This window comes from Vipera ursinii (assembly GCF_947247035.1).
Source record: "Vipera ursinii genome assembly, chromosome: Z".
In the NCBI taxonomy this organism is placed as follows: Eukaryota; Metazoa; Chordata; class Lepidosauria; order Squamata; family Viperidae; genus Vipera; species Vipera ursinii.
In genome coordinates, this window is record NC_139517.1 from 14,906,191 (window position 1) to 14,930,587 (window position 24,397).

Sequence of the window (24,397 nt, forward strand, 5' to 3'; positions counted from 1 at the left end):
AATAAATTGTCCATTAATTCCAAATTAAAGATTCTGTTACCATACATATCATCCCAAAACTTTTAAAAACACAACTACCACTTGTCTATAAGTATATTGTGGAAGTTCCATAGATTTCTGCTGGTCTTATTTTTTTGTCTTTTTTGAGCGTTTTAAGGCAGCACGCGTCACCCTCTGTTCTCTAATATCATCCAAAAGAGTTGCAGCTTGAACTCCTCCTGTACCCTTCTCGTCTATCAGTCCATCTTCATCCTCTTGATGTTCTCCTTCTCCAGATCCCTCTGCAGCTTCCAAAAGTGTTGATGGGGTTACATTTAAAACATTGTTGTAAAAGTCATGCGCTTGCTTCACATTACCCAAACAGTACCTTTTGCCATCATACATGAAGCTCAGCCCAGCTGGGATCTCCCATCTGAACCTTATATCCCTTTGCTTGAGCTCTTGCACAAGAAAAATAAAATCCTTCCTTCTCTTTAAAATCTTTGGAGGAATTTCTTTTAGAACCAAAACTTCTTGACCAGCAATCACAACTTTAGTATCATAGGCAGCTTGTATAACTTCATCTCTAACTTCCCTTTTTACAAAATAAACCACCACATCTCTAGGCAACTTTCTCTGTTTAGCAATCCACGAATTCACACGAAACACTTTGTCCATACCTTGTTTTATTTCAGATGCTGGATGATTCAATACCCCCTCAAAAGCCTCAGAAACCAGCTGCTTTAAATCTTCCTTAATATTCTCTTTTAGGCCTCTAATTCTCACAGCAAACTGCATCTGGTAAAATTGGGCCAGACTCTGTTCACTATCCATTTTGTCTTTTAAATCTTCAATTTCCAAAACTTTTGCTTCTAATATAGCATTCTTTTGAGTCAAGTCTTGCACTTGGTCATCCAGCACCTCCACACATTTAGCAACTTTATGCACTGAGGACAAAATGTCTGCCTTCATCTCTCTAAGTTTCTGTTCCATCCTTTCTTCCATTCTCTGCTCCAATTTCTCCAATTTCTCCTCCATCTGTGCAAATTTAGCACCCATTGACTCCAGAATTAACTGGGTATGTTTTTCAAGATCCTTCGAAGTCAATACATCAGGAGAATGCAACGCCTGCAGTAATGATTGTTGTTGCACCGGAGAATTTCCAGCACTCCGAAAAGTTCTAGGGGGAGGTTTAGCCGCCATCTTTTACTTACAATTGTGACGCACTTTCACTTTAAGTTTTAAGCAAAGTCCATCAAGCTTGAGAGTAAAATAAAATAATCTTCTTCATCTCTTCATCTTTCCCTCTTGTACTGCTCTGCCTGCTCTTTTCCTTCCATAGTCTCTCCTTCAAGCAGGGATGGTCGCAGACGCCTGGCTCTGCTCCATAAAGTCAGGAGCAGAGACGCTAGCCAGCTGGGAGCAGCCCAGGCTACGGGGGAGTTCAATCCTTCAGCCGCCCAAGCTCCAAGCTCAGGCGGCCCCGGAGAACTCAACCCCCACCTGGGGGCTCACCCCCTCCTCTTCTCCCGAGGAGGGGGCTTCAAATTCGCCCGAACAGCTGATCGGCGCTGTTTCGGGCGAAAAATCACACAGCTGAGCTGCGGGCAGCCCGGGAAGGCTGTCTCCGGCTCCACGGAGCCACCGGAAGCCCAGGATTTCTGGATATTTGTAGTGAACTTCTTCACCCGCACTTTTAATGTTGTTATTGTTATAACAATTGTTATAATTATAGAGGGTTGCACCATCAGCCAGATGTTAAGATTGGATCTGGCATTTTTATTCACCTATTGTGACCTTCCCAAAGATTTGGGATAGGCAGAAGTTGTTGTTTGATGATGTTATATGTATTATCATCATCATCATTATTATTATTATTACAATTTATATTCTAATCTATTAAGTACCCAGTCAAGGCAATTCATTTTTCTTGTGCTTTCTAGAACTATCAGCACCAGGCCTAGGAGACAAGTCATAACTAGTGTACTAGTGTAGTTTTTTTATCATAATGTTGGATCAGAATGGGGGAACCAATTCAATTGTCTACCTAGTGATGAAACTCACTGAGTAACTTTGGGTCAATTGCTACTTCTCAGTTTAACCTACCTCACAGGGTTGTTGTGAGGATAAAACGGGAAGAGGGAATTAATTCCTTTCAGGAAAGGAAGGAAGTACAGATATAAATAAGTACAGGTATAAAAAAACCTGAAGATGAATTAATCTATTAATTTTGCTTTCTCCTGTAATTTTTTTTTAAAAAAATCTAGTATTTTCAATCTTGCATTGTAATGAAATATACATAAAACATTACTTTTGATCCTGTTTATATGTAAACCTGTGAATTTTTTTTGAAGCACATCTTAAAAACAAACTTAGCAAAATTCTCACTAATCTGCAACAGCCAAAATGCAATAGATCAATGTATTTCTAGCACAAAATATGGAGTATGTTGTATCTAACAGCTTCCTAACATGACCAGACACTGCTCGGAAAAAGCTTAGTATTTCCTTCCCACTTTTGAAAGGAGTTGCCAATTCTGTAATTCATTAAAACAACATCAACCATAACCCATGTATGAATGAAATTCTCATTCCATCCTAGATGAGATTTTAATTTGTTCCAGTAGGGATTTTCCTGCTATTTTTTTATGAAGCCTGAGAATTACACACAGCATCTGAGCTTGGTGAGAAGCTGTGTAAGTGTCCCACTGTCTGCGTTTGCTCGTGTGAGGGTGCTCAAACAAATTCTTACTGCCTCAAGACAGAACAGATAAAAAGAAAAAGAACTAATGAGGGAGAATAGATACTTTGCCATAGCCCGTCAGCTTTCCATAACCTCCAAATTGGAGCTCTGCCTGTTATAGCTGTAATTGGACATTTCTGGAAGGTCTGGAGGGGTGTTTTTTTTTCTTCTTAAAGTAGCAAATAGATCGTGAACCAAGACGATTTGAGTTCCAATTTTCTCTCTGCCACTCCATGCCGCTGCTTTTTCTCTTCCTCATTGTCAAACATTCATAAATCTGTTCTCATTTTCAGAGGACACAACTAAATACTCCTGGCGGGAAGGAAGAATCCTTTGAATTTGGTTTTGCCACCAAGTTTCACACTTATTTTTCAAAACTTTCCTTGTCATCTGCTGGGCTCCAGGATGTTCCAAAAGTATTTCCAATATAAAGGGATCAGTTTTCCTCAAGTCATCTATGCAGAACCTGTGCTGCGGATGGTAGAAAAGGATTTCCAAGTTCGAGATGACGATATTTTCAATGTCACTTATCAGAAGTCAGGTAGAATTTCTTGGGCTACTTGTGGGGAGGGAAAATGCTTCAGATTAGTGCGTGAAAGCAAGTCGATTCTATTTGTGTGTGTGTGTGTGTGTGTGTGTTAAAGAAAAATAGAGTCGGTGTCCCATTCAGTTTCCAAATGGGATCTAATTCTTAGTAAAAGCATAAACAACTTTTACAAAACACAGCTTTTGGAAAAATCAGCAACAACAAAAAACAACAGCAGACAGCAGTAGCAGTGAATATGTGATGTTTAAAAACAGCTAAAACTTTTAAATTTGTTTTAATTTTTTACTGTGTAAAATATTTTAACTTTTACCTTGGAAAGTTTTACCCTGATAAAGCACAGGATATGGAGGCAAATGGATGATGTTACATGGCTTGAGCTTAGGTAATAATATGCATGGCATCAGTGGTGGGATTCAAATATGTGAACCACCGGTTCTCTGTGTGGATGCCCCTTCCAGAAGTCCATTCTGGGCCTGGGCAACAAAAAATTAGCTACCGGTTCTTCCGAAGTGGTGCGAACCGGCTGAATCCCACCACTGCATAGCATCCTTTGGAAGCATTTGTGCCACTTTGTTAATAAATAGAAATAAATATTTGTAGTTTCAAAAAGTTCAAAGAAGCATTCAAGAAACTTCAGGTCAAACCAGGCTTTTTCAACCTTGACAACTTTAAGACGTCTGAACTTCAACTCCCAGAATTCTCTGAGAGAATTGGGTTGGGGAATTCTGGGACTTGAACTCTATGCATCTTAATTTTCCAAGATAGAGAAACACGGGATTAGACACCAAGAGAGGTCAGATGAGATGGGGTCTTTTGGCTTTCACAGACAGGAATTTTCTTAGTTCTCTCAAAGAACTATTAATATATGTACTCTACAAGTGTGTAGATAATTACTGTATGTAATTGCTGAGATAAAAGGGAGATGTTCAATTATGTATAAACAAAAGTATTTTTTGTTGTTCAGAATTAAACTGAGCAATTGTACAATTGGGATCCAGTAGGTTTTTGGGAAGCCCTGTTTGGATGGCACCTAATAAAGCGAGGGAAGAACAGAAGGAAAATATTGAAAATAAGCTAATGGCCTTAGTTCACCACTGTCTTCCTCAGATGTGTGACTTCAATTACCTGAATTATAGAGCTGGTGTGGTTATTGCTGCACACATCTGGAGAATTAACCATCTTGGGAAAGGCTGTTCTAATTTTGATTTTATTAGGCCTGGGCAATTCTATCCAGATGATTGGCCTGGTTTTGCTAAATATTAATTAGATCAGGTAGCTGTCAAAGCAGCTAAGCAAGGTTTTCTACCCGAGTTAAGAGATACTGTATATAGGTAGTTCTCAAATTACGACCGGAATGCCAACATGTTGTTAAGTAAACCAAAGGTCCAAGACTGATGCAATTTTGCTGAAAACTGGAAGTAAATGCTAGTATTCGGCAAAACTGTCATAAAACAACACATGAGAGCAGGATGCTGCAGACGGCCGATATAATGTGGTCCGGTTACCGAGCACCAAATTGTCTTTAAGTGAATGCAGGTTGTTACATAATCCTGGTTGTCAGTATCCCCCAGAGAGTCCTGTCAGAACTTCAAATGGTTGCTAAGCAACTCATCATAAGTTGAGGACTACCTGTAGACCAATTCAGTAGCATAAAGGCCGATGATGCAATTTTCTGGCTCAAACTAAACAGGCCTTGCTTAGGTCACAGCGTGTTTAGAGAAATATAGCAGTGATCTTCTTGATACAGGTAGTCCTCAACTTACAACAGTTCATTTAGTGACTGTTCAAACTTACAATTGCACTGAGAAAAAGCGACTTATGACCATTTTTCACACGATTGTTGCAGCATCCCCATGGTTATATGATCAAAATTCAGACGCTTGGCAACTGACTCATATTTATGACGGCTGCAGTGTCCCATTTGTGACCTTTCTGACAAGCAAAGTCAATGGGGAAGCCTGATTCACTTAACAACCGTGTTACTAACTTACCAAATGCAGTGATTCACTAACAACTGTGGCAAGGACGGTCTTAAAATGGGGCAAAATTCACTTAACAAATGTCTCATTTAGCAGCAGAAATTTTGGGCTCAGTTGAGGTTATAAGTTGAGGAGTACCTGTACATCATCCTGATTTTTATTCTAGAAAGGTGGGGCGTATATATAAAGCTAAGAGCATAAAGTAACCAGGATTCAGATGGATTAAATACTGCTTTCTTGGAATGATGGGGACTTTTTTTTTTAGGAACAGTGTGGATGCTGGAGATTTTAAGTCTCATCCGTAGCAATGGAGACCCTACCTGGTGCCAAACCACGCCTAATTGGGATCGAGGTCCCTGGTTCGAGACAGTGATAGGATACAGGACAGCTTTGACCAACAAGTCGCCACGCATTATTAGCTCTCACCTGCCTGCACATCTTTTTGCCAAGTCTTTCTTCAAATCCAAAGCTAAGGTAAGAGGGAAATTATGATCATGACAGACTTCCATCTTACTGTAACTCTGACCATTGCTCCATTAGTAACCTTGGGTAATTAAGCACAGTCAGAACTGAGGCCCAGTGTGGTGTATTCTGTCATTGGGTGTTTTTTTTTTTAACTTTGTAGACTGAATCAGAAACAAGCCAGAGTCGATCTTACAGATAAGCAGAATTATCATGACTTGTTTAGCCAATTTCAGATTTCTTTTCTTTTAGTTTCTTGGCTGGTACCCTGTGAATTGATTGGAGGCTTGGATGGAATGTAAACTAAATCAGGAACAAGACATGAAAACACTAATAAATACTGCCTCTACGGCAAATTTCCATTTTTCTATGGAAAATTAAAATACTTTTAATTTTTTTAATAGGTTTTATTAATTTTTTTAAAATTACAATCTTTAGAGCTCAGTAAACAACATGTTGTCTGGGTTCACATATTTAACATTAATTTCTTCAATATAAATCTATTAAGTACTGCATAATCCAGTATTTTTTCTTTGATCTTCCTGTCTTCCCCATATTTTTTTCCTTTTCCCCTCATAATTTATCTTCTACATTTGGGCAGTAGGGCTTAATTTATTTTCAATTTTCTGTATTTGTGCATTTTGACATTTATGTCACTGTTCACTGCCCTGAGTCCTTAGGGAGAAGGGCGGTATACAAATCAAATAAATAAATAAATAAATAAATAAATAAATTAAACAATTACAATTCTTAGTACTATTGATGTATACAAAATTAGATATAGACATCTTCATATTTTACTAATATTATAGAAATAACAATAATATCAATTCATAAGTCAATATCCTGTTTTTTGTGCTCTTATTAAGTTTGATTTCCCATCAATATTTAAAGTCTCTTTGTCAGTTATGATTTTCTCAATATTAATTAGATTTATATAGCCAAAAATTTTATTCAGACCAATCCTCCTCCTATTTTCAAATTTCCCATATCAAAAGAAGAAAAAATGCTATTTTAATTCTAAATCATTTCTTCCATTATAAAAATCTAGTTATATCTAAGAATCATCCGTTCTTTTAATCATATTCAAACAGGTATATTAAACAGATAGTGCTCTGATAGATCAAATCCTCTGTTTTTTAAGTCTAACTTTTGCTTTCTTTCTTTGCCAAGAAGCTTTCCAGGCTAAGACAATTAAATCGCCCAAGAATTTTTCTATTTTTGTGAAAGCTGCTTGGCATGAAAAAGACAATTTAGGTGGAGTACTTTTAGGGAGGAACACCACCCATCCATATTCCTTAGACATTTCCTCTGCCCGCTCTATGCTCCATTTTCTAGAATCTTCTTCCTTGTCATCAGGTATATTTTGGAGAAAGGAGTAAAGGGTCTTTTGTATTTTCATTGTTATAGGTAGGTCTTGCAGTATTTTATTTGTGTATGGCAGTCCATTTTTCCCTTCTCCTATCTCCTCCATCTCTTAAGTCCATTTCTTCTGCTTCACCCTCTGATATCTGGTTTATTTGTTCATACTTTGTAGTCATTGTCTGGGAGCTTTCCAATTGTAGCTTCAATTTGGAGATTTGGTCCTTTATATCATCTAGGTTATTTTTAGTCTCATTATGGTTTTTTTAATGTCCTCTTTGTGTGCAAGAATTGTTTGAATTTGCTGTAGCAGAGAGAGTATTTCCTTCTGAAAGGTATTTGTTTTTTCTTGAGGCATCACTCCTAAAAATCCTCTAGTATTACCAGTCTCAGTAAGAGTGGAACAAAATTTCCTCTAGTTTTCTGCTCTTTGTATATAGTCTTTATAATCTGGTCCTAATAGCAATATTTTATAGTAATCCTTTGTCTCAAGTATCCTGAAAATTATCAAGTCAGGCAAGGTTGTAATCCACAATGTTCCCAGAGTTCATAATGTTCAACCTCCCTGCAGCCAGACTATTCAAAAGTCAGTTTTTTCTTTCTCTCCCACTGGCTCTTGAGATTAAAAGTCCAAGCCCAGTAGATATTTACAGTCCATGAAGGTCAGGATGCTAAATATGCCAAAATATTTTCCTTTATTGCCAGCTGTTCTCTCTTAACCTGAAAGTCACCAAGTAGCCAAGGAGCTAGTTATAGTGCTGTACTCAAATCCACCACTAGCTTTCATTCAAAGTCCATTTTCCACTCTTAAAACAAAGGGTTAATTTCTTGTATTTCTTATATTTCACCTCAATAGGGTTTTTTCCCCCCAAAGAGAAAATCTTAATAATTACCTCAGTTCTCAGATTTATCAAAACTGTAGCTTGTGTATTTCTGTCCCCCATAAAATTTTTAAAACGGCCGCTTCCATTCATATCCGGAGGTTTTAAGCTTCTTGGGACCCTTTCCCAGGAAATTCAGTTGTAAAATAGTAAAGAAAGGATCCATATTCTCACCCAGTCCAAACATGCTGTTTACGATGTGCTAATTAAAGTTATCGCTCTTCGGTTGTCAGCAGCTAATGGCCGGCCCCGCAGAGGTGTGGCTGGTCTATCCTCTTCCAGTTTAGAGGGCTTTCCTTGGATCGAACAGAGAGACTTCCGTCTCTCCATGATCCACAAGGCACCCCTCCTTCTTCATCGCCACACTTTATTTGGTGGCCCCATTTAAATATTATGTCTAAGTTCAGCAAACCTGGGGGGCGGGGGAAAGCTTCTGATTAGGCTCACATTCCATTCCCAGTGGTCTCCTTTTAGATGTAAAAACAACAGGCCTATTACAGGTAGCCCTTGACATACAACCATTAGTGAGCATTCAGTGTTACAACAACACTGAAAAACCCATGACCAGTTCTCATTCTTATGACTATTGCAGCATCCCCATGGTCCTATGACCAAAATCTTGGCTCTTGGCAACCAGCATGTATTCATGATGGTTTCGGGCTCCCAGGGGGGGTCACGTTATCTCTATTTGGGACCTTCCCACCCAGCTTCTGACAAGCAAAATCAGTGGGGGAAAGCTAGATTTGCTTAACGATTGTGTGATTCACTGAACAGCAGCAGTGTTTCATTTAACAACCACGACAGAAATGGGGTGCGACTCACTTAACAACTGCCTTGCTTAGCAATGAAAATTCTGGAGTCAACCATGGTTTGTAAGTGGAGGCTACCTGTATTATAATTATTATTTTGCCCTGCCACGCTTATCAATAGCTGACTTGCAGACCAGGGAAATCAGCTATTGGGAAAGGAATAAAAACTATTTTTAGGAGGGCATGTTTGCCTAGATGGGCTCTGCTATTTTCTGATTTTGCATCTAATTATTCTTCCAACCATCCCACTTTTTATGTACATAGATAATCTACACAGTCAGAAACCCCAAAGATGTGTTGGTGTCCCTGTATCATTTTGCTTCAATGTTTCACCCCTATAAAGACCCTGGCACCTTGGATCAATTTCTCAAGGGCTTTCTAAAGGGAGATGGTAAGTGAATGAAGGAATGGGTGTGTAGAAAAACATTTTGGTCTTCTTCCCTCCTCATATGTCTTCTTTTCTCTGAATCTTCACATTTAATTCCTCTTGCGGTTACAGTGCCTTTTGGATCCTGGTTTGACCACGTTAAAGGTTGGATGAACTTGAAGGACAAAGAGAACTTCTTCTTCATTACGTATGAGGAGTTGCAAGAGGTTGTTGCCTTTATGTTATTTTGCTTGTCAATTCAACTGGGTGTTAATACAACCACTAGGGATAGCAGATTCCTGGATTTGACCGAGATGGTCAGATTCTGAAGGATATTAAACAGAGTGGGAATCCTCACACTATCCTTTTGGTGATAATCAGCAGGGATGACTGCCCTGCTTTCACAAATCCTTGGCTAGTTCAATGCTTTATGCTCTCCAAGGTGCAAAATGTGTGTGGAGGAGACCTTCCCACCTGTTTGTCCCATGAAGACATAGCTTATTCTTTGCTAGACCACTGAGGGAGTGATTATTTATTTATTTACTCACTATCAACTGACTTTGGAAAAGCTTACAATGCCATAAATAACAGTATATTATTTGCTATGTTTCAAGCAAAATACATGTATGAGTCAGGTTTTCTTGTTTGCCCAGTAATCACAGTGCCTTTGAATGCCTATATTCTCACAGCACTATAAACCATGGTTAATTCAACCACAGTGTAATCAGTTAACCTAATTTTCTTTATTCCTATAAAAGATTGAACCAAAAGCCGATCACACCACCTAGGTTGGGTGGTTTTTTTGATTAAATGAAAACATATTAGTTTATGATTAATTTTGTTGCAGAGGTATGTGTACTGTGTATGGAGTTCTTGGTGTTCTCTGAACTTGGCTGTTTCCCTGGAAACATTTCATTACCTAACAAGGAAACATCTTCAGTACACGTTGTGTATGGAGTTTGCTGCTGATAACAATGATGATGTTACCTAGTTGGGCAACAAAACCGCAAGCAAACAACCAAGCTCAGAGAGCATTGAGACCTCCATAGTTCAACCCCGAGTTTTAGATATTCTCTTCTATTGTGCTGTGTATGTTTACACAGGCATGCTGTAGAATTGCCAAGTCTGAATACATGTACATGTCAATTCTCCATTTAACAAGACAACCTACCATTAAGAAGGGAATGAAGAAGATCGAATCTGTTGAGGTCCAAATGCCTCTCTGTATACAACAATGTTCAACGGTGGCCATAATAGTAAGCACTTTATGATCCAGGTTAGGAGTGAAGAAGAGAGGACTGTAAGTGGCCAGGTCCTCTAAGGTAGAAAGAGGGATTAAATAAGTTTATTGTATCCCAGGTTTTTTATGTCTAGGCTCCCTCAGGTTCAGGCAACACAATTCAAACCAGCTTTGAAAGAAAGAGAATGACTGAATTCTGACTTTCTACCAAACCCTCCACTTGTCTGGTTCTGGTTGGGCTCATTGTGTTGACTTAATCCACTGAGGCTCCTTAAAAGACACCAAACTAGACATTCCTAAGTGCTATATATGTCTGATGAATTTGGATGCTTTACTGAAGAAGCCTTCTGAAAGCAATATTGCTGTGAAGGCTTGGGGGTGCAATTGTTTTGGTCCCCTCCCTGGACAAAAGTTCTTCCAATGCTGTAAGGCAGGGGTAGGCAACCTCGGCTCTTTTATGACTCGTGGACTTCAACTCCCAGAATTCCTGAGCCAGCATGGCTGGCTCAGGAATTCTGGGAGTTGAAGTCCACGAGTCATAAAAGAGCCGAGGTTGCCTACCCCTGGTGTAAGGGCATTGATGGTTTTGGAAGAAATATGCTAGCTAAAACTGAGTTTGAAACCCTTTCTGTTTTGAGCAGAACTAACGATGCCAGATGTATGCTTTCCAGGGTGGTTTTCAGACCCTCTTGTCTGGTTGTCCTCCAGGATCTGCGAGGGAGTGTTGTTCGTATCAGCCAGTTCTTAGGCAAAGACTTAGATGATGCAGCCATTGAATCCGTGGTTGCGAATGCCTCCTTCGAATCCATGAAGAGCAATAAGATGTCCAACTTCTCACTCACGCCGAAGTTCATCATGAACCAAAAGAAAAGTGCTTTCCTTCGCAAAGGTGATGAAGGGAGGGAAAGGGGAAGGATTTGCCATCTGGAACAGCCTCAATCAGGGTGATGTTCTAGGACCGTGGTTTCCAACCTTGGCCATTTTTAGGGGTATGGATTTCAACATCAAGAATTCTTATCGATGGCCATGCCAGCAGTGGAATGCTGGCTGCTAAAGTCCACCAACTCAGAAATAGTCAAGGTTGGGAAATACTGTTTCACAGGGGTGCCTCTAAACCCCGATCTCTTTGTTTTCCTTGCCAGCTGCAGGGTTTTTGAGCTGTAAGACTTGGCGGGACCCTCTTTGGTCCTTCCAGTTCCCTCAGCTCCTTTCTGAGGTTCTCATTTCATCTCTTTAGCATTTCTTTGGAAGCATTTATGCCACCTTGCTCATATCCTGGGTTGACATCCTGAGATTCAAGGTGTTGGTGATGACCTATAAAGCCCTAAATGGCTTGGGTACAGGATATTTGAGGGAGCACCTGCTGCCGGCATCAAGCTCCCTTCGTCCTGTGCGCTCCCACAGGGAGGGTCTTCTCAGGGTACCGCCGGTAAAAGATTGCCGGCGGACAATACCCAGGGGGAGGGCCTTCTCTGTGGGTGCGCCAGCCCTTTGGAACCAGCTGCCTGTAGAGCTTAGGACTGCCCCTGACCTTCGCTCATTCCGCCAGGACCTGAAGACCTGGCTCTTTGAGCTTTCTTGGCCTGGACTGAGGGTATTAATTGGGGTTTTAATTGGATTTTAATTAGGATTTTTATATTCAAGGTTAATATAATCATTTTAATTGTTTTAATTTTTGTAATTGTATTGTTTTCTTTTTAAAAACCTCGTGAACCGCCCTGAGTCCTACGGGAGAAGGGCGGTATATAAGTCTAATAAACTAAACTAAACTAACCATCAAGTGATTCTCAAGATTAGCTTTCCTCAGCCTGATTCACTTGCTTTGGACTACAGCTGTTAGGATTCACAGCACCGGTCTGAATTCGGGGGTTCAGTTTTGGCTTGTCTGCATGGGACCAGGTGCGTGGAAAACACTTAAAAATTGTGAATTAATTATAATGGGGCTCACACACATATTAACATCACACCGTCAAGCCTTCTGCCATTCTCTGGCTGAGAAATCAGTCGGAGGCATATTGTCTTCAGGACTGTAGTCACAGCTTTTCGGCTGGTGTTGATTGACAATTTGATCTACCTAGTGGGACAATGTTGTTCTTAGAAAATAGGGTTTCAACAGTTCCTGGTCTGTAGGAGTAGAAGGATGGAAACACTGATCCCTAGCTCTATAGTCCAAGGTTTGTTGTACTCTGTGGTGCCATGCTTAACAGGAATAGTTAAGAAAATTGACATATGAGTCTTTTCCTTTGCTGGTCTGATCATTTGGCTTCTTATATTTACATTGAAATCAGGGACGTGGTGGCTCAGTGGGTTAGGACGCTGAGCTTGTCGATCAGAAGGTCGGCAGTTTGGCGGGTCGAATCCCGAGTGCCGCGTAGCAGAGTGAGCGCCTGTTACTCGTCCCAGCTTCTGCCAACCTAGCAGTTCGAAAGCACGTAAAAATGCAAGTAGAAAAATAGGGACTGCTACGGTGGGAAGGTAACAGCGTTCCGTGCGCCTTTGGTGTCTAGTCATGCTGGCCACATGACCACAGAGACGTCCTCGGACAAGCGCTAGCTCTTCGGCTTTGAAATGGAGATGAGCACCGGCCCCTAGAGTTGGAAACGACTAGCACGCATGTGCGGGGGAACCTTTACCTTTACCTATTTACATTGAAACATAAAATCATAACTGTAAAAGACAGACTAGAAATAAAAATTAAAATAAGCAACAAAATATTAAGAGAACCCCTGTCTGACCTTGATGAATATAAATTGCCAGGACCTGATGGATTACATCCCAGAGTTTTGAAGGAGCTGGCAGATGTTATCTCAGAACCATTGCATCATATCTTTAAAAAATCTTGGAGCACTGGGGAACTACCAGAGGATTGGAAAAGAATTGATGTGGTTCCCATTTTCCAAACCCCCCCCCCAAAAAAAAACCAGACCCAGGAAATTACAGACCAATCAGCCTAACATCAATACCTGTGAAAATACTGGAAAAAATAATCAAAAAACAGATCTGTGAACATCTAGAAACAAATTATTATTATTATTATTATTATTATTATTATTATTATTATTATTATTATTATTATTATTATTATTATTATTATTTAGATTTATATACCGTCCTTTCCCGATAAAGATGTAAATAGAAGCCAGCACAGATTTGTTTAAAACATCATGCCAAACCAATCTTACTTCATTCTTTGACCAAGCGACTAAATTAGTAAACCAGCGAAATGCTGTTTACATAGACTATTTAGACTTCAGCATGACATTTGACAAAGTAGACCACAACCTACTTCTTGGTAAGCTAGAAAAATGTGGGATAAACAGCATCACCATCAAATGGATTTGTAACTGGCTGACAAATCATACTCAATGAGTAGTCCTTAAGGGTACTGGATCTACATGAAGGGAAGTAAGCAGTACCACGAGGTTCTGTCTTAGGTCCAGTCCTCTACAATATTTTCATAAATGATTTAGATGAGGGAAAAGAAGGGAAACTCAAGAAATTTGCAGATGACACTAAGCTGGCAGGAATAGCCAACACTCCAAAAGACAAGCTCAGGATCCAAAAAGATCTTGACAGACTTGAACAATGGGCCCTATCCAACAAAATGAAATTTAATGTGGAGAAAAGGAAGATTTTACACCTGGGCAGGTAAAAACCAAAGGTACAAGTACAGATTAGGCGAAACCTGGCTCAAAAACAGTAACTGTGAGAGGGACCTTGGAGTCCTAGTAGACGATCACTTAAACATGAGCCAGCAGTGTGCAGCAGCAGCCGCCAAAAAAAGCGAACACAATCCTTGGCTATACAAACAGAGGCAGAGAATCAAAATCACATGAAATATTAGTACTGCTTTATAAAGCCTTAGTAAGACCACAGCTGGAATAAGAGAATCCAGGTTTCGATCACCACATTACAAAAAAGATGTTGAGGCTTTGTAAAAAGTACAAAGAAGAGCAACTAAGATGATTAAAAGCCTGGAGACTAAAACATATGAAGAACAATTGCAGAATTTGGGTTTGGCTAGTCTAGAGAAAAGAAAGACTAGGGGCGACATGTTACTAGTATTCCAGTATTTGAGAGGCTGCCACAAAGAGGAGGGGGTCAATTCATTTCCCAAAGCACCAGAAGGCAAGACAAGAAACAATGGATGGAAACTAATCAAGGAGAGAAGCAACCTGGAATTAAGGAGAAACTTCCTAACAGCGAGGACAATTAACCAGTGGAACAGCTTTGCCTTCAGACATTTATTTATTTATTTATTTATTTATTTATTTATTTATTTATTTATTTATTTATTTATTTATTTATTTATTTATTTATTTATATTTGTATACCGCCCTTCTCCCGAAGGACTCAGGGCGGTGAACAGGGCACATAAAAAATACAAAGTACAAAAATTAAAAAAGTATTAAATAGAAGCCCGAACTAAAATAATAGATAACAATATAAAAAATCCACAATAAAAACCCCAATACATCAGGCCAGGCCGGCTTGTTCAAATAAAAAGGTCTTCAGACCGCGTCGGAAGGAGCGAAGGTCAGGTGCCATCCGGAGCTCAACCGGCAGCTGATTCCATAAAGCCGGGGCGCCCACAGAGAAGGCCCTCCCCCTGGGGGCCACCAGCCAACATTCTCTGACCGGTGGCACCCTGAGAAGGCCCTCTCTGTGGGAGCGCACAGGGCGGAAGGAAGTTGACGCCGGTAGCAGGTGGGTGCTTCATCACTGGAGGAAGAGACTGGACAGCGACCTATCTGAAATGGTATAGGATCTCCTGCTTGAGCAGCGGGCTGGATTAGAAGACCTCCAAGGTCCCTTTCAGCTCTATTCTGATTCTGATATCTGCATTGATAAAACACAGCAACAAAGTAATCTTGATGACATCGTTCTTAAGAATTCTCTATCAAGGGCCGAGCGATAGCCCTGTATATAGAACTAGGATTCCCAAGTGCATTTTCTCCATGTGGAAGAAAAAATAATTTAGAAATCCAAACATTAAACTTTCAGAACAGTCCTAGTTGCTCAATTCTTCTTAAGAGCTGCAATAGATCTGCATTTATCCCAAAGGGGGACAACTCTGACTTTAAGATAATAATCTTCTCCAAAATTAAGATTAGACAGAAAACTATTTTCTATCTCTGTTTTTGTATTCTTAAGTCAATTTAAGATGATTTTCGTATGTTTGAGGGCAAATTATTTGGGGAAAACCACCTATTTATTTTGGGTAAATACCATAGAACAGGTCTTTTCAACCTTTTCACACAGATTGTACCACTTTTAGGACGTGACAATATTCAAGTACTACCATGCTTAGCAAGGTGTCAAAAACTTGATGATTAAAAAAAATGGGGGGGGGGGATTTTGGGCTTTACTGGTTAGATTCATCCATTGTTATAGAATTGGCTAGTTTATAATATTATGGAAAAGTTAAAAGTTGAGGTTCAGTGTTTATACTTCCTTCCTACTGCAACAGTGGAACTCAGAAGTCAATGCCTTTTCTTTTCTTTTTTCCTTCTCCCCCCTCACTTTTCCCTTTTTCTCTCACCCTTCGCTCACAATCCTCCCCTCCCCTTTTGCTAGCAAAAGCCTCTCGCTTGCTCTCATTCACTCACATATTGCTCACACAAGCATTCACTTACACGTTGCTCGCACAAGCTTCTCGCTCATTCACTCACGTGTTGCTCGCACAAGCTTCTCTTGCTCATTCACTCACATTGCTTGCACAAGCTTCTCATTCACTTACACGTTGCTTGCACAAGCTTCTTGCTCATTCACTCACATGTTGCTTGCACAATCTTCTCTTGCTCATTCACTCACGTTGCTCGCACAAGCTTCTCGCTCATTCACTCACGTGTTGCTCGCACAAGCTTCTTTTGCTCATTCACTCACGTTGCTCGCACAAGCTTCTCATTCACTTACACGTTGCTCGCACAAGCCTTTCTTGCTCATTCACTCACGTTGCTCGCACAAGCCTCTCTCTTGCTCATTCACTCACATTGCTTGCACAATCTTCTCTTGCTCATTCACTCACGTTGCTCGCACAAGCTTCTTGCTCATTCACTCACATGTTGCTTGCACAATCTTCTCTTGCTCATTCACTCACGTTGCTCGTACAAGCTTCTCGCTCATTCACTCACGTGTTGCTCGCACAAGCTTCTCTTGCTCATTCACTCACGTGTTGCTCGCACAAGCTTCTCGCTCATTCACTCACATGTTGCTTGCACAATCTTCTCTTGCTCATTCACTCACGTTGCTCGCACAAGCTTCTCGCTCATTCACTCACGTGTTGCTCGCACAAGCTTCTTTTGCTCATTCACTCACGTTGCTCGCACAAGCTTCTCATTCACTTACACGTTGCTCGCACAAGCCTTTCTCTTGCTCATTCACTCACGTTGCTCGCACAAGCCTCTCTCTTGCTCATTCACTCACATTGCTTGCACAATCTTCTCTTGCTCATTCACTCACGTGTTGCTCGCACAAGCTTCTCGCTCATTCACTCACGTGTTGCTCGCACAAGCTTCTCTTGCTCATTCACTCACGTGTTGCTCGCACAAGCTTCTCGCTCATTCACTCACGTTGCTCGCACAAGCTTCTCATTCACTTACACGTTGCTCGCACAAGCCTTTCTCTTGCTCATTCACTCACGTTGCTCGCACAAGCCTCTCTCTTGCTCATTCACTCACATTGCTTGCACAATCTTCTCTTGCTCATTCACTCACGTTGCTCGCACAAGCTTCTCATTCACTCACGTTGCTCGCACAAGCCTCTCTCTTGCTCATTCACTCACATTGCTTGCACAATCTTCTCTTGCTCATTCACTCACGTTGCTCGCACAAGCTTCTTGCTCATTCACTCACATGTTGCTTGCACAATCTTCTCTTGCTCATTCACTCACGTTGCTCGTACAAGCTTCTCGCTCATTCACTCACGTGTTGCTCGCACAAGCTTCTCGCTCATTCACTCACGTGTTGCTCGCACAAGCTTCTCTTGCTCATTCACTCACCTGTTGCTCGCACAAGCTTCTCGCTCATTCACTCACGTGTTGCTCGCACAAGCTTCTCTTGCTCATTCACTCACATTGCTCGCACAAGCTTCTTGCTCATTCACTCACGTGTTGCTCGCACAAGCTTCTCTTGCTCATTCACTCACGTTGCTCGCACAAGCTTCTCATTCACTCACGTTGCTCGCACAAGCCTCTCTCTTGCTCATTCACTCACATTGCTTGCACAATCTTCTCTTGCTCATTCACTCACGTTGCTCGCACAAGCTTCTTGCTCATTCACTCACGTGTTGCTCGCACAAGCTTCTCTTGCTCATTCACTCACGTTGCTCGCACAAGCTTCTCATTCACTCACGTTGCTCGCACAAGCCTCTCTCTTGCTCATTCACTCACATTGCTTGCACAATCTTCTCTTGCTCATTCACTCACGTTGCTCGCACAAGCTTCTTGCTCATTCACTCACATGTTGCTTGCACAATCTTCTCTTGCTCATTCACTCATGTTGCTCGTACAAGCTTCTCGCTCATTCACTCACGTGTTGCTCGCACAAGCTTCTCGCTCATTCACTCACGTGTTGCTCGCACAAGCTTCTCGCTCATTCACTCACGTGTTGCTCGCACAAGCTTCTCTTGCTCATTCACTCACATTGCTTGCACAAGCTTCTCTTGCTCATTCACTCACATTGCTTGCACAAGCTTCTTGCTCATTCACACACATTGCTTGCACAAGCTTCTCATTCACTTACACGTTGCTCGCACAAGCTTCTTGCTCTTTCACTCACATGTTGCTTGCACAATCTTCTCTTGCTCATTCACTCACGTTGCTCGCACAAGCTTCTCGCTCATTCACTCACGTGTTGCTCGCACAAGCTTCTCTTGCTCATTCACTCACGTTGCTCGCACAAGCTTCTCATTCACTTACACGTTGCTCGCACAAGCCTTTCTCTTGCTCATTCACTCACGTTGCTCGCACAAGCCTCTCTCTTGCTCATTCACTCACATTGCTTGCACAATCTTCTCTTGCTCATTCACTCACGTTGCTCGCACAAGCTTCTTGCTCATTCACTCACATGTTGCTTGCACAATCTTCTCTTGCTCATTCACTCACGTTGCTCGTACAAGCTTCTCGCTCATTCACTCACGTGTTGCTCGCACAAGCTTCTCGCTCATTCACTCACGTGTTGCTCGCACAAGCTTCTCTTGCTCATTCACTCACATTGCTTGCACAAGCTTCTCTTGCTCATTCATTCACATTGCTTGCACAAGCTTCTTGCTCTTTCACACACATTGCTTGCACAAGCTTCTCATTCACTTACACGTTGCTCGCACAAGCTTCTTGCTCTTTCACTCACATGTTGCTTGCACAATCTTCTCTTGCTCATTCACTCACGTTGCTCGCACAAGCTTCTCGCTCATTCACTCACGTGTTGCTCGCACAAGCTTCTCTTGCTCATTCACTCACATTGCTTGCACAAGCTTCTCTTGCTCATTCACTCACATTGCTTGCACAAGCTTCTCTTGCTCATTCACTCACATTGCTTGCACAAGCTTCTTGCTCATTCACACACATTGCTTGCACAAGCTTCTCATTCACTTACACGTTGCTCGCACAAGCTTCTTGCTCTTTCACTCACATGTTGCTCGCACAATCTTCTCTTGCTCATTCACTCACGTTGCTCGCACAAGCTTCTCGCTCATTCACTCACGTGTTGCTCGCACAAGCTTCTCTTGCTCATTCACTCACGTTGCTCACACAAGCTTCTCATTCACTTACACGTTGCTCGCACAAGCCTCTCTCTTGCTCATTCACTCACATTGCTTGCACAATCTTCTCTTGCTCATTCACTCACGTTGCTCGCACAAGCTTCTTGCTCATTCACTCACATGTTGCTTGCACAATCTTCTCTTGCTCACTCACACGTTGCTTGCACAATCTTCTCTCTTGCTCTCATTCACTCGCACGTTGCTTGGAAAAGCTTCTCTCTCACTCTTTCACTCATGTTGCTCGCAGAAGCCTCTCGCTCGCTCTTTCACTTACCATTCGCTCGCAAAGGCTGCTTGCAATCTCCTTCGCTAACAAAAGCTTCTTCTCTTCTCTTTCTCCGTGTTTTTTTTCCTCTCCTGCCAAAACCTGCTCTTTTTATAGCTTCTCCTCTCTTCACCCTCCTCCTCCTTTTCTCTTCCGGGTGCATCAGAAGTTCCAAACAGCATTCAGCCGAGTGCACAGATCCTGGTGCTTCTGCCGAGCCCTGCAGCTCCAGCTGGTCTCCTCCAGGCCTGTGTGGCACCGCGTTAGCTCATTCCCTCCCCCACTACACTTGGCTAGGGGTCGTGTACCACCTGCCAGGTGTTAAAATACCACCAGTGGTACCCATACCACCGGTTGAAAAGCCCTGCCATAGTATACTTTCCCCCACCATGTCTGGCTCTAATGAGTTATTATTTTATGTTTTGGTTTCTAGGGATTTCTGGAGATTGGAAGAATCACCTGACCAAGGCACAGAGTGAATGTTTTGACCAAATCTACCAGGAGCGTCTACAAGATTTAAGTGTCACTTTTCCCTGGAACAAGGACTAAATTTGCCTTTTTCCACTTGATTCCCTCCACTACTGGACCGAATAATGACTTATCAGGATACTTATTGTCTAGTGCAGGGGTAGGCAACCTTGGCTCTTTTATGACTCATGGACTTCAACTCCCAGAATTCCTGAGCCAGCCATGCTGAGGGGAAAGGGAGAGGTTTCCAAGCTGAGCCATGCTGGCTCAGGAATTCTGGGAGTTGAAGTCCACGAGTCATAAAAGAGCCAAGGTTGCCTACCCCTGGTCTAGTGTAAGACGTAGATTAGTGGGAACATCTATGGGAGGTACAGGAGATATCCAGAGGGTTCTTCTGAATTTCATGGGAAAAGAATGGGACTAGGTGAGGACAATCATTAAGGCCAGGAAATCAGAGCTCAAGTGGTCTGTGGGACGGGATGGATTAGATTCCAGAGGTAACCAAACTATAGTGCTGGTATCTTAAGTCTCAAGATATGGTTTTGAACATACATGGTGCTGAACATCTGAATCTGGTTAGTGCCTAGATGCAAGACTAACCTACTATCTGTGAACCCCCTTATCCATGATGGAAACTGCATTGTAAATATAATATCATAAATAAAGTCAGGCAGCCAATGCCTCTTTCTTTTAAAGAAGCACAGATGGACATGTCTGCTCCTCAAACGCATCATTGGTTTCTGATTCCAGTTATCCTGGGGAGATAAGACTAACACCATTTTCTGAAGCTGCAGCCACCTGGGGTAGAACTTCAGGGAACAAGCAGAACATTTCCTGTTGCCATGACAGTTCTGCTCCTTTGTCATGGTAATAGGCCACCACATCTTGGCCCTGCCCCAACAGGAGACCAAGAGCAGACCAAGTATTTACAGTAAAGCAGGGGTGCACCACTTTAATTAGGTCAAGGGTAACACTTGGCTGGTATTGGATTGGCATGCTGGAGTTAGACTCAGAAAAGGGGGTGATGTCAGATAAAAGAACTGAGTTAATTGAGGGGGGAAACGAATGAATTTAAGCGCTATTAGAAATTAATGTCATGCAATTGAACTCCTTAGTCCTTATATGTTCAAGAATGTGGATTTTAGCTAAATAGGCTTCAAAGGTAAATTTTGAAAGGATTCGGGGGGGGGCACACCCATTTTTTGGGAGATACCTCTGACCCTGGGGGTGACAGTGTTACACTCACTTGGACATAGATAGGCAATGCTGAGAAAGATTCCTGGGGTGTCAAGTGGTTGCAGTAGAGTAAGGAGCAGGAAAACTGAATTATCTCAACACAGGTGGTCCTCAACTTATGACCACAATTACTATTATTATTATTATTTATTGCATTTATATACCGCCCTTTCCCTGAGGACTCAGGGCGGTATATAATGTTGAGCTCAACATTTCTGTTGTTGAGTGAAACGTTTGTTAAGTGAGCTTTGCCTGATTTTACGACCTTTCTTGTCACAGTCGTTAAATGAATCACCGCAGCTGATAAGTTAGGAACATGTTGTTAAGTGAATCTGGCTTCCCCATTGACTTTGCTTGTGACAAGATCACAAAAACTGATCACATGACCTCGGGGCACACAGCAACGAGCTGGTTGCCAAGCGTTTGAATTTTGAATTTGAATTTTATTGAATTTATATACCGCCCTTTCCCGTAGGACTCACATGATCACATGATCAAGGGGATGCTGCAAAGGTTGTGACTGTGAAAAAACGCTCCTACGTCATTTTTTTCAGTGCCGTTGTAACTTTGAACGGCCACTAAATGAACTCTTGTAAGTCGAGGACTGCCTGTGCTGGAGCTTACAGAAGTAGATGCTATTATTTATTTATTTATTATTGGGACTTATATTATATCACAACAGGCCAGCTTTTGATGCCTTCCTCTTTTCTCCTGCCACCTTGAGCATTTTTCCAAGGGGCAGTTGTGGTTGTGAGTTTCTGCATCTTAGACAACAGCACTTCCCCCCACTTGCAGAGTCCAGAGCTCTCACTAGGAAGAAGTTTCACAAGAGGGCAGTAGAATCTATCTTTACGGATTTTCCCATCGGCTAAATCTTAGGCTGATTCATACTTACTTCTTTTTTTCCTCAGGTAATTCTGTCTTACCGGGTAACAGCTTTACTCATAATTATTTCTGATGGCCCAGTTTCTCAGTTCTTGCTTTTTGCACCAGGAAATGACTAGCCCCATGGGAGCGGTAGTTAATAAGGTCACTCTAACCATTTATTTCTGTTCTGTAGAATGTAAATCTTGAAATCCACCCGGTGCTTCCTTTTCTAATGTTGGAAAAGCAGATCTTCATGAGGCAATTAATTTGCTGTGAATCCCGATGTGCTCGAAGGCTAGAGCATACTCTATAGATGGGCAGAACGAATAAGGAACAATCAAACCACCATTTCTCATCTCAGTCTTGCATTTGGGACCTCTTTACTTGACAGACTTACTTAGTTAAGCCTAGACACCCTCAGAAGCTGTTTCCTGGCCTTCAGGAAATTCCTTATCTTAGTAGCTGAAAATCACTCTTTTGCACTACAATTGTACAACTGTACATAAAAACCTTGCTTTGTCCATTTGTCCATTCTTCTACCAAAGTCAAGGTGGTTTATCCTTCTTGTTTGAGGTAGGTTAGGTTGAGAAATGTGACTGGTCTGAAGTCACCAGTGAGATGGGATGGGATGAGAATTCAAACCTGGATCTTCAGATGCTCGTCCAACCCTATGTCTAATTCTGAGGCAGGAATGGAAAAATTCTCCTTTGGATTAAAATCCAGTGAAACTTTGGTGACTTCTCAGGGACATCACTGGCTATTTATTCCCGAGTTATGGAATTTGCTTTGTCTGCTCTGTGCTTCCCCAAACTAGGAAACACAAACTCTAGATGGAACACCACATAGTCACTGGCTTTGATGGAGGTAAGATAAACGCTGAGATCACTGAGAAGTCATCCCAGCTCCTTGGTCTTTTGTTTCTTTTAAACACAGTCATGATATGTGGACTTGAGGACCAGATTTTCTTTTTAAGTATCACCATCAAGTGCCCGATATAAAATCGTCTACTGGTAAGTGTTCCAAGATTTATCTTCCCAGTACTATATCTCAACTAGCAAAGCTCAAGCCCTTCCATGCCAAAAATGATTTCTGAATTACCAAAACCATTTTTTTTTGCAATTCTTTTGAGGAAAAGAAGTTCTGAATGAAAACGAATGAAAAACTAAGAGGCAGAAATCCTCGTGTGCTTGTTACCCAGAGATTGGTTTGCTAAACCAGTTCTGCCTTTAGCTCATCCTACTTTTAAAACAGAGGTGAAACTTTGAAATTGCCTTGCTTCCAAAACAAGAGTTCTTACCACTGCTTTGGCATTTAAAAATGTATGTAGTTGTGGATATTTGAGCTGCATCAAAAATTACCTCAGGAAGGCTCATTTTTACTTGCAGTGCTAAATTAGATGTGTGAACAGGGTATTTAACAGAGAGAGGGTTGTGTTGGAGTGACCAACAGATATGATTCTCAAAGAGGAGTGGGTTGTGGTGGAGAGTTGTGAGAAGATTGTGGTGGAGTGAACAGCAGATACAATTCTCACCCAAGTACTTGTGAACAGCAGGGCCAGTTTACTCATAAGGGAAGAAGAGGCAGTTGCAGAGAAGCAGTGAGAATGAAATGGAAAACACAGAATGGGTATCACACGGTCTGTCTGGCAGTATATTAGTAAAAAAGGCTATCCTGTGATTATGAAGTTGGGTTGATCTGCCAGTTGAATCAGATTCCAGATGTGTTATCTCAAGCAGCCCAAAACCCAGAGGGCCAAAGAGGGATCATTTCTATCTTTTTGATGCCAGATTATACCACATTGGTGAGTGGGTGGGTGTGAAATAATATTTTATCAATTGTTCTGGGAGACTAGTAGAAGGGCATTATATAACATTTTTTAAAGCAAAAAGCCTACGGCCGTAGAGCTGGTATATTAATTTTGTACTTGCAATGGTCCCCTTGAGTTTTGGTAGATTTTTTTTTATCAGGATCTCCAACACCCAGCATAGTTTGTGCATACGGTTTATCCATAAACAACTCTCCTTGGAGCTGTTATAAGGAATCTTAATTCTGAACTGAGTAGGGGTTGTCATTGAAAAACTATGTGAGTCTGCATAGCTGCTCAGAGTTCTATCTAGAAAGCATGAGTAGGCTTTGTATAGGGTAGGGGGAAGGCACACTTTTGCTTGTGTTCATCCATGTAGTGCATGTGTGTGTGTGTGTGTGTGTGTGTGAGAGAGAGAGAGAGAGAGAGAGACAGTGGGGTCCTTGGTTTTCTCTGTGATTGGTTGTTTTCTTGCAGAAAACAAAGCCTAATTAAGCAACCACCTAGAGCACTCTCACTAATATTGACAGGACAAGCCACTTGTATATAAACAGACAATAAAACCTGCTTCCTTCTAACACTGATGATATTATCTAGTTGAGTAATAAAACATCTGTAAGGATGTTCAG

At 41.5% G+C, this 24,397-nt stretch overlaps 2 protein-coding genes across 2 annotated transcripts in view; both read left to right on the forward strand.

Annotated features, from left to right (window-relative positions):
• The window catches only part of RPL28 (ribosomal protein L28), a 532,136-nt gene that overhangs the window by 71,525 nt on the left and 436,214 nt on the right, over positions 1-24,397 (forward strand). The window lies entirely within an intron of this gene.
• On the forward strand, positions 3,032-20,527 carry SULT2B1 (sulfotransferase family 2B member 1). Its single transcript, XM_083379181.1, has 6 exons — positions 3,032-3,262; positions 5,513-5,721; positions 9,026-9,152; positions 9,261-9,355; positions 11,077-11,257; positions 19,827-20,527. The coding sequence occupies exons 1-6, from the start codon at positions 3,127-3,129 to the stop codon at positions 19,940-19,942; spliced, it is 864 nt and encodes a 287-aa protein (XP_083235307.1). The 5' UTR covers positions 3,032-3,126; the 3' UTR covers positions 19,943-20,527.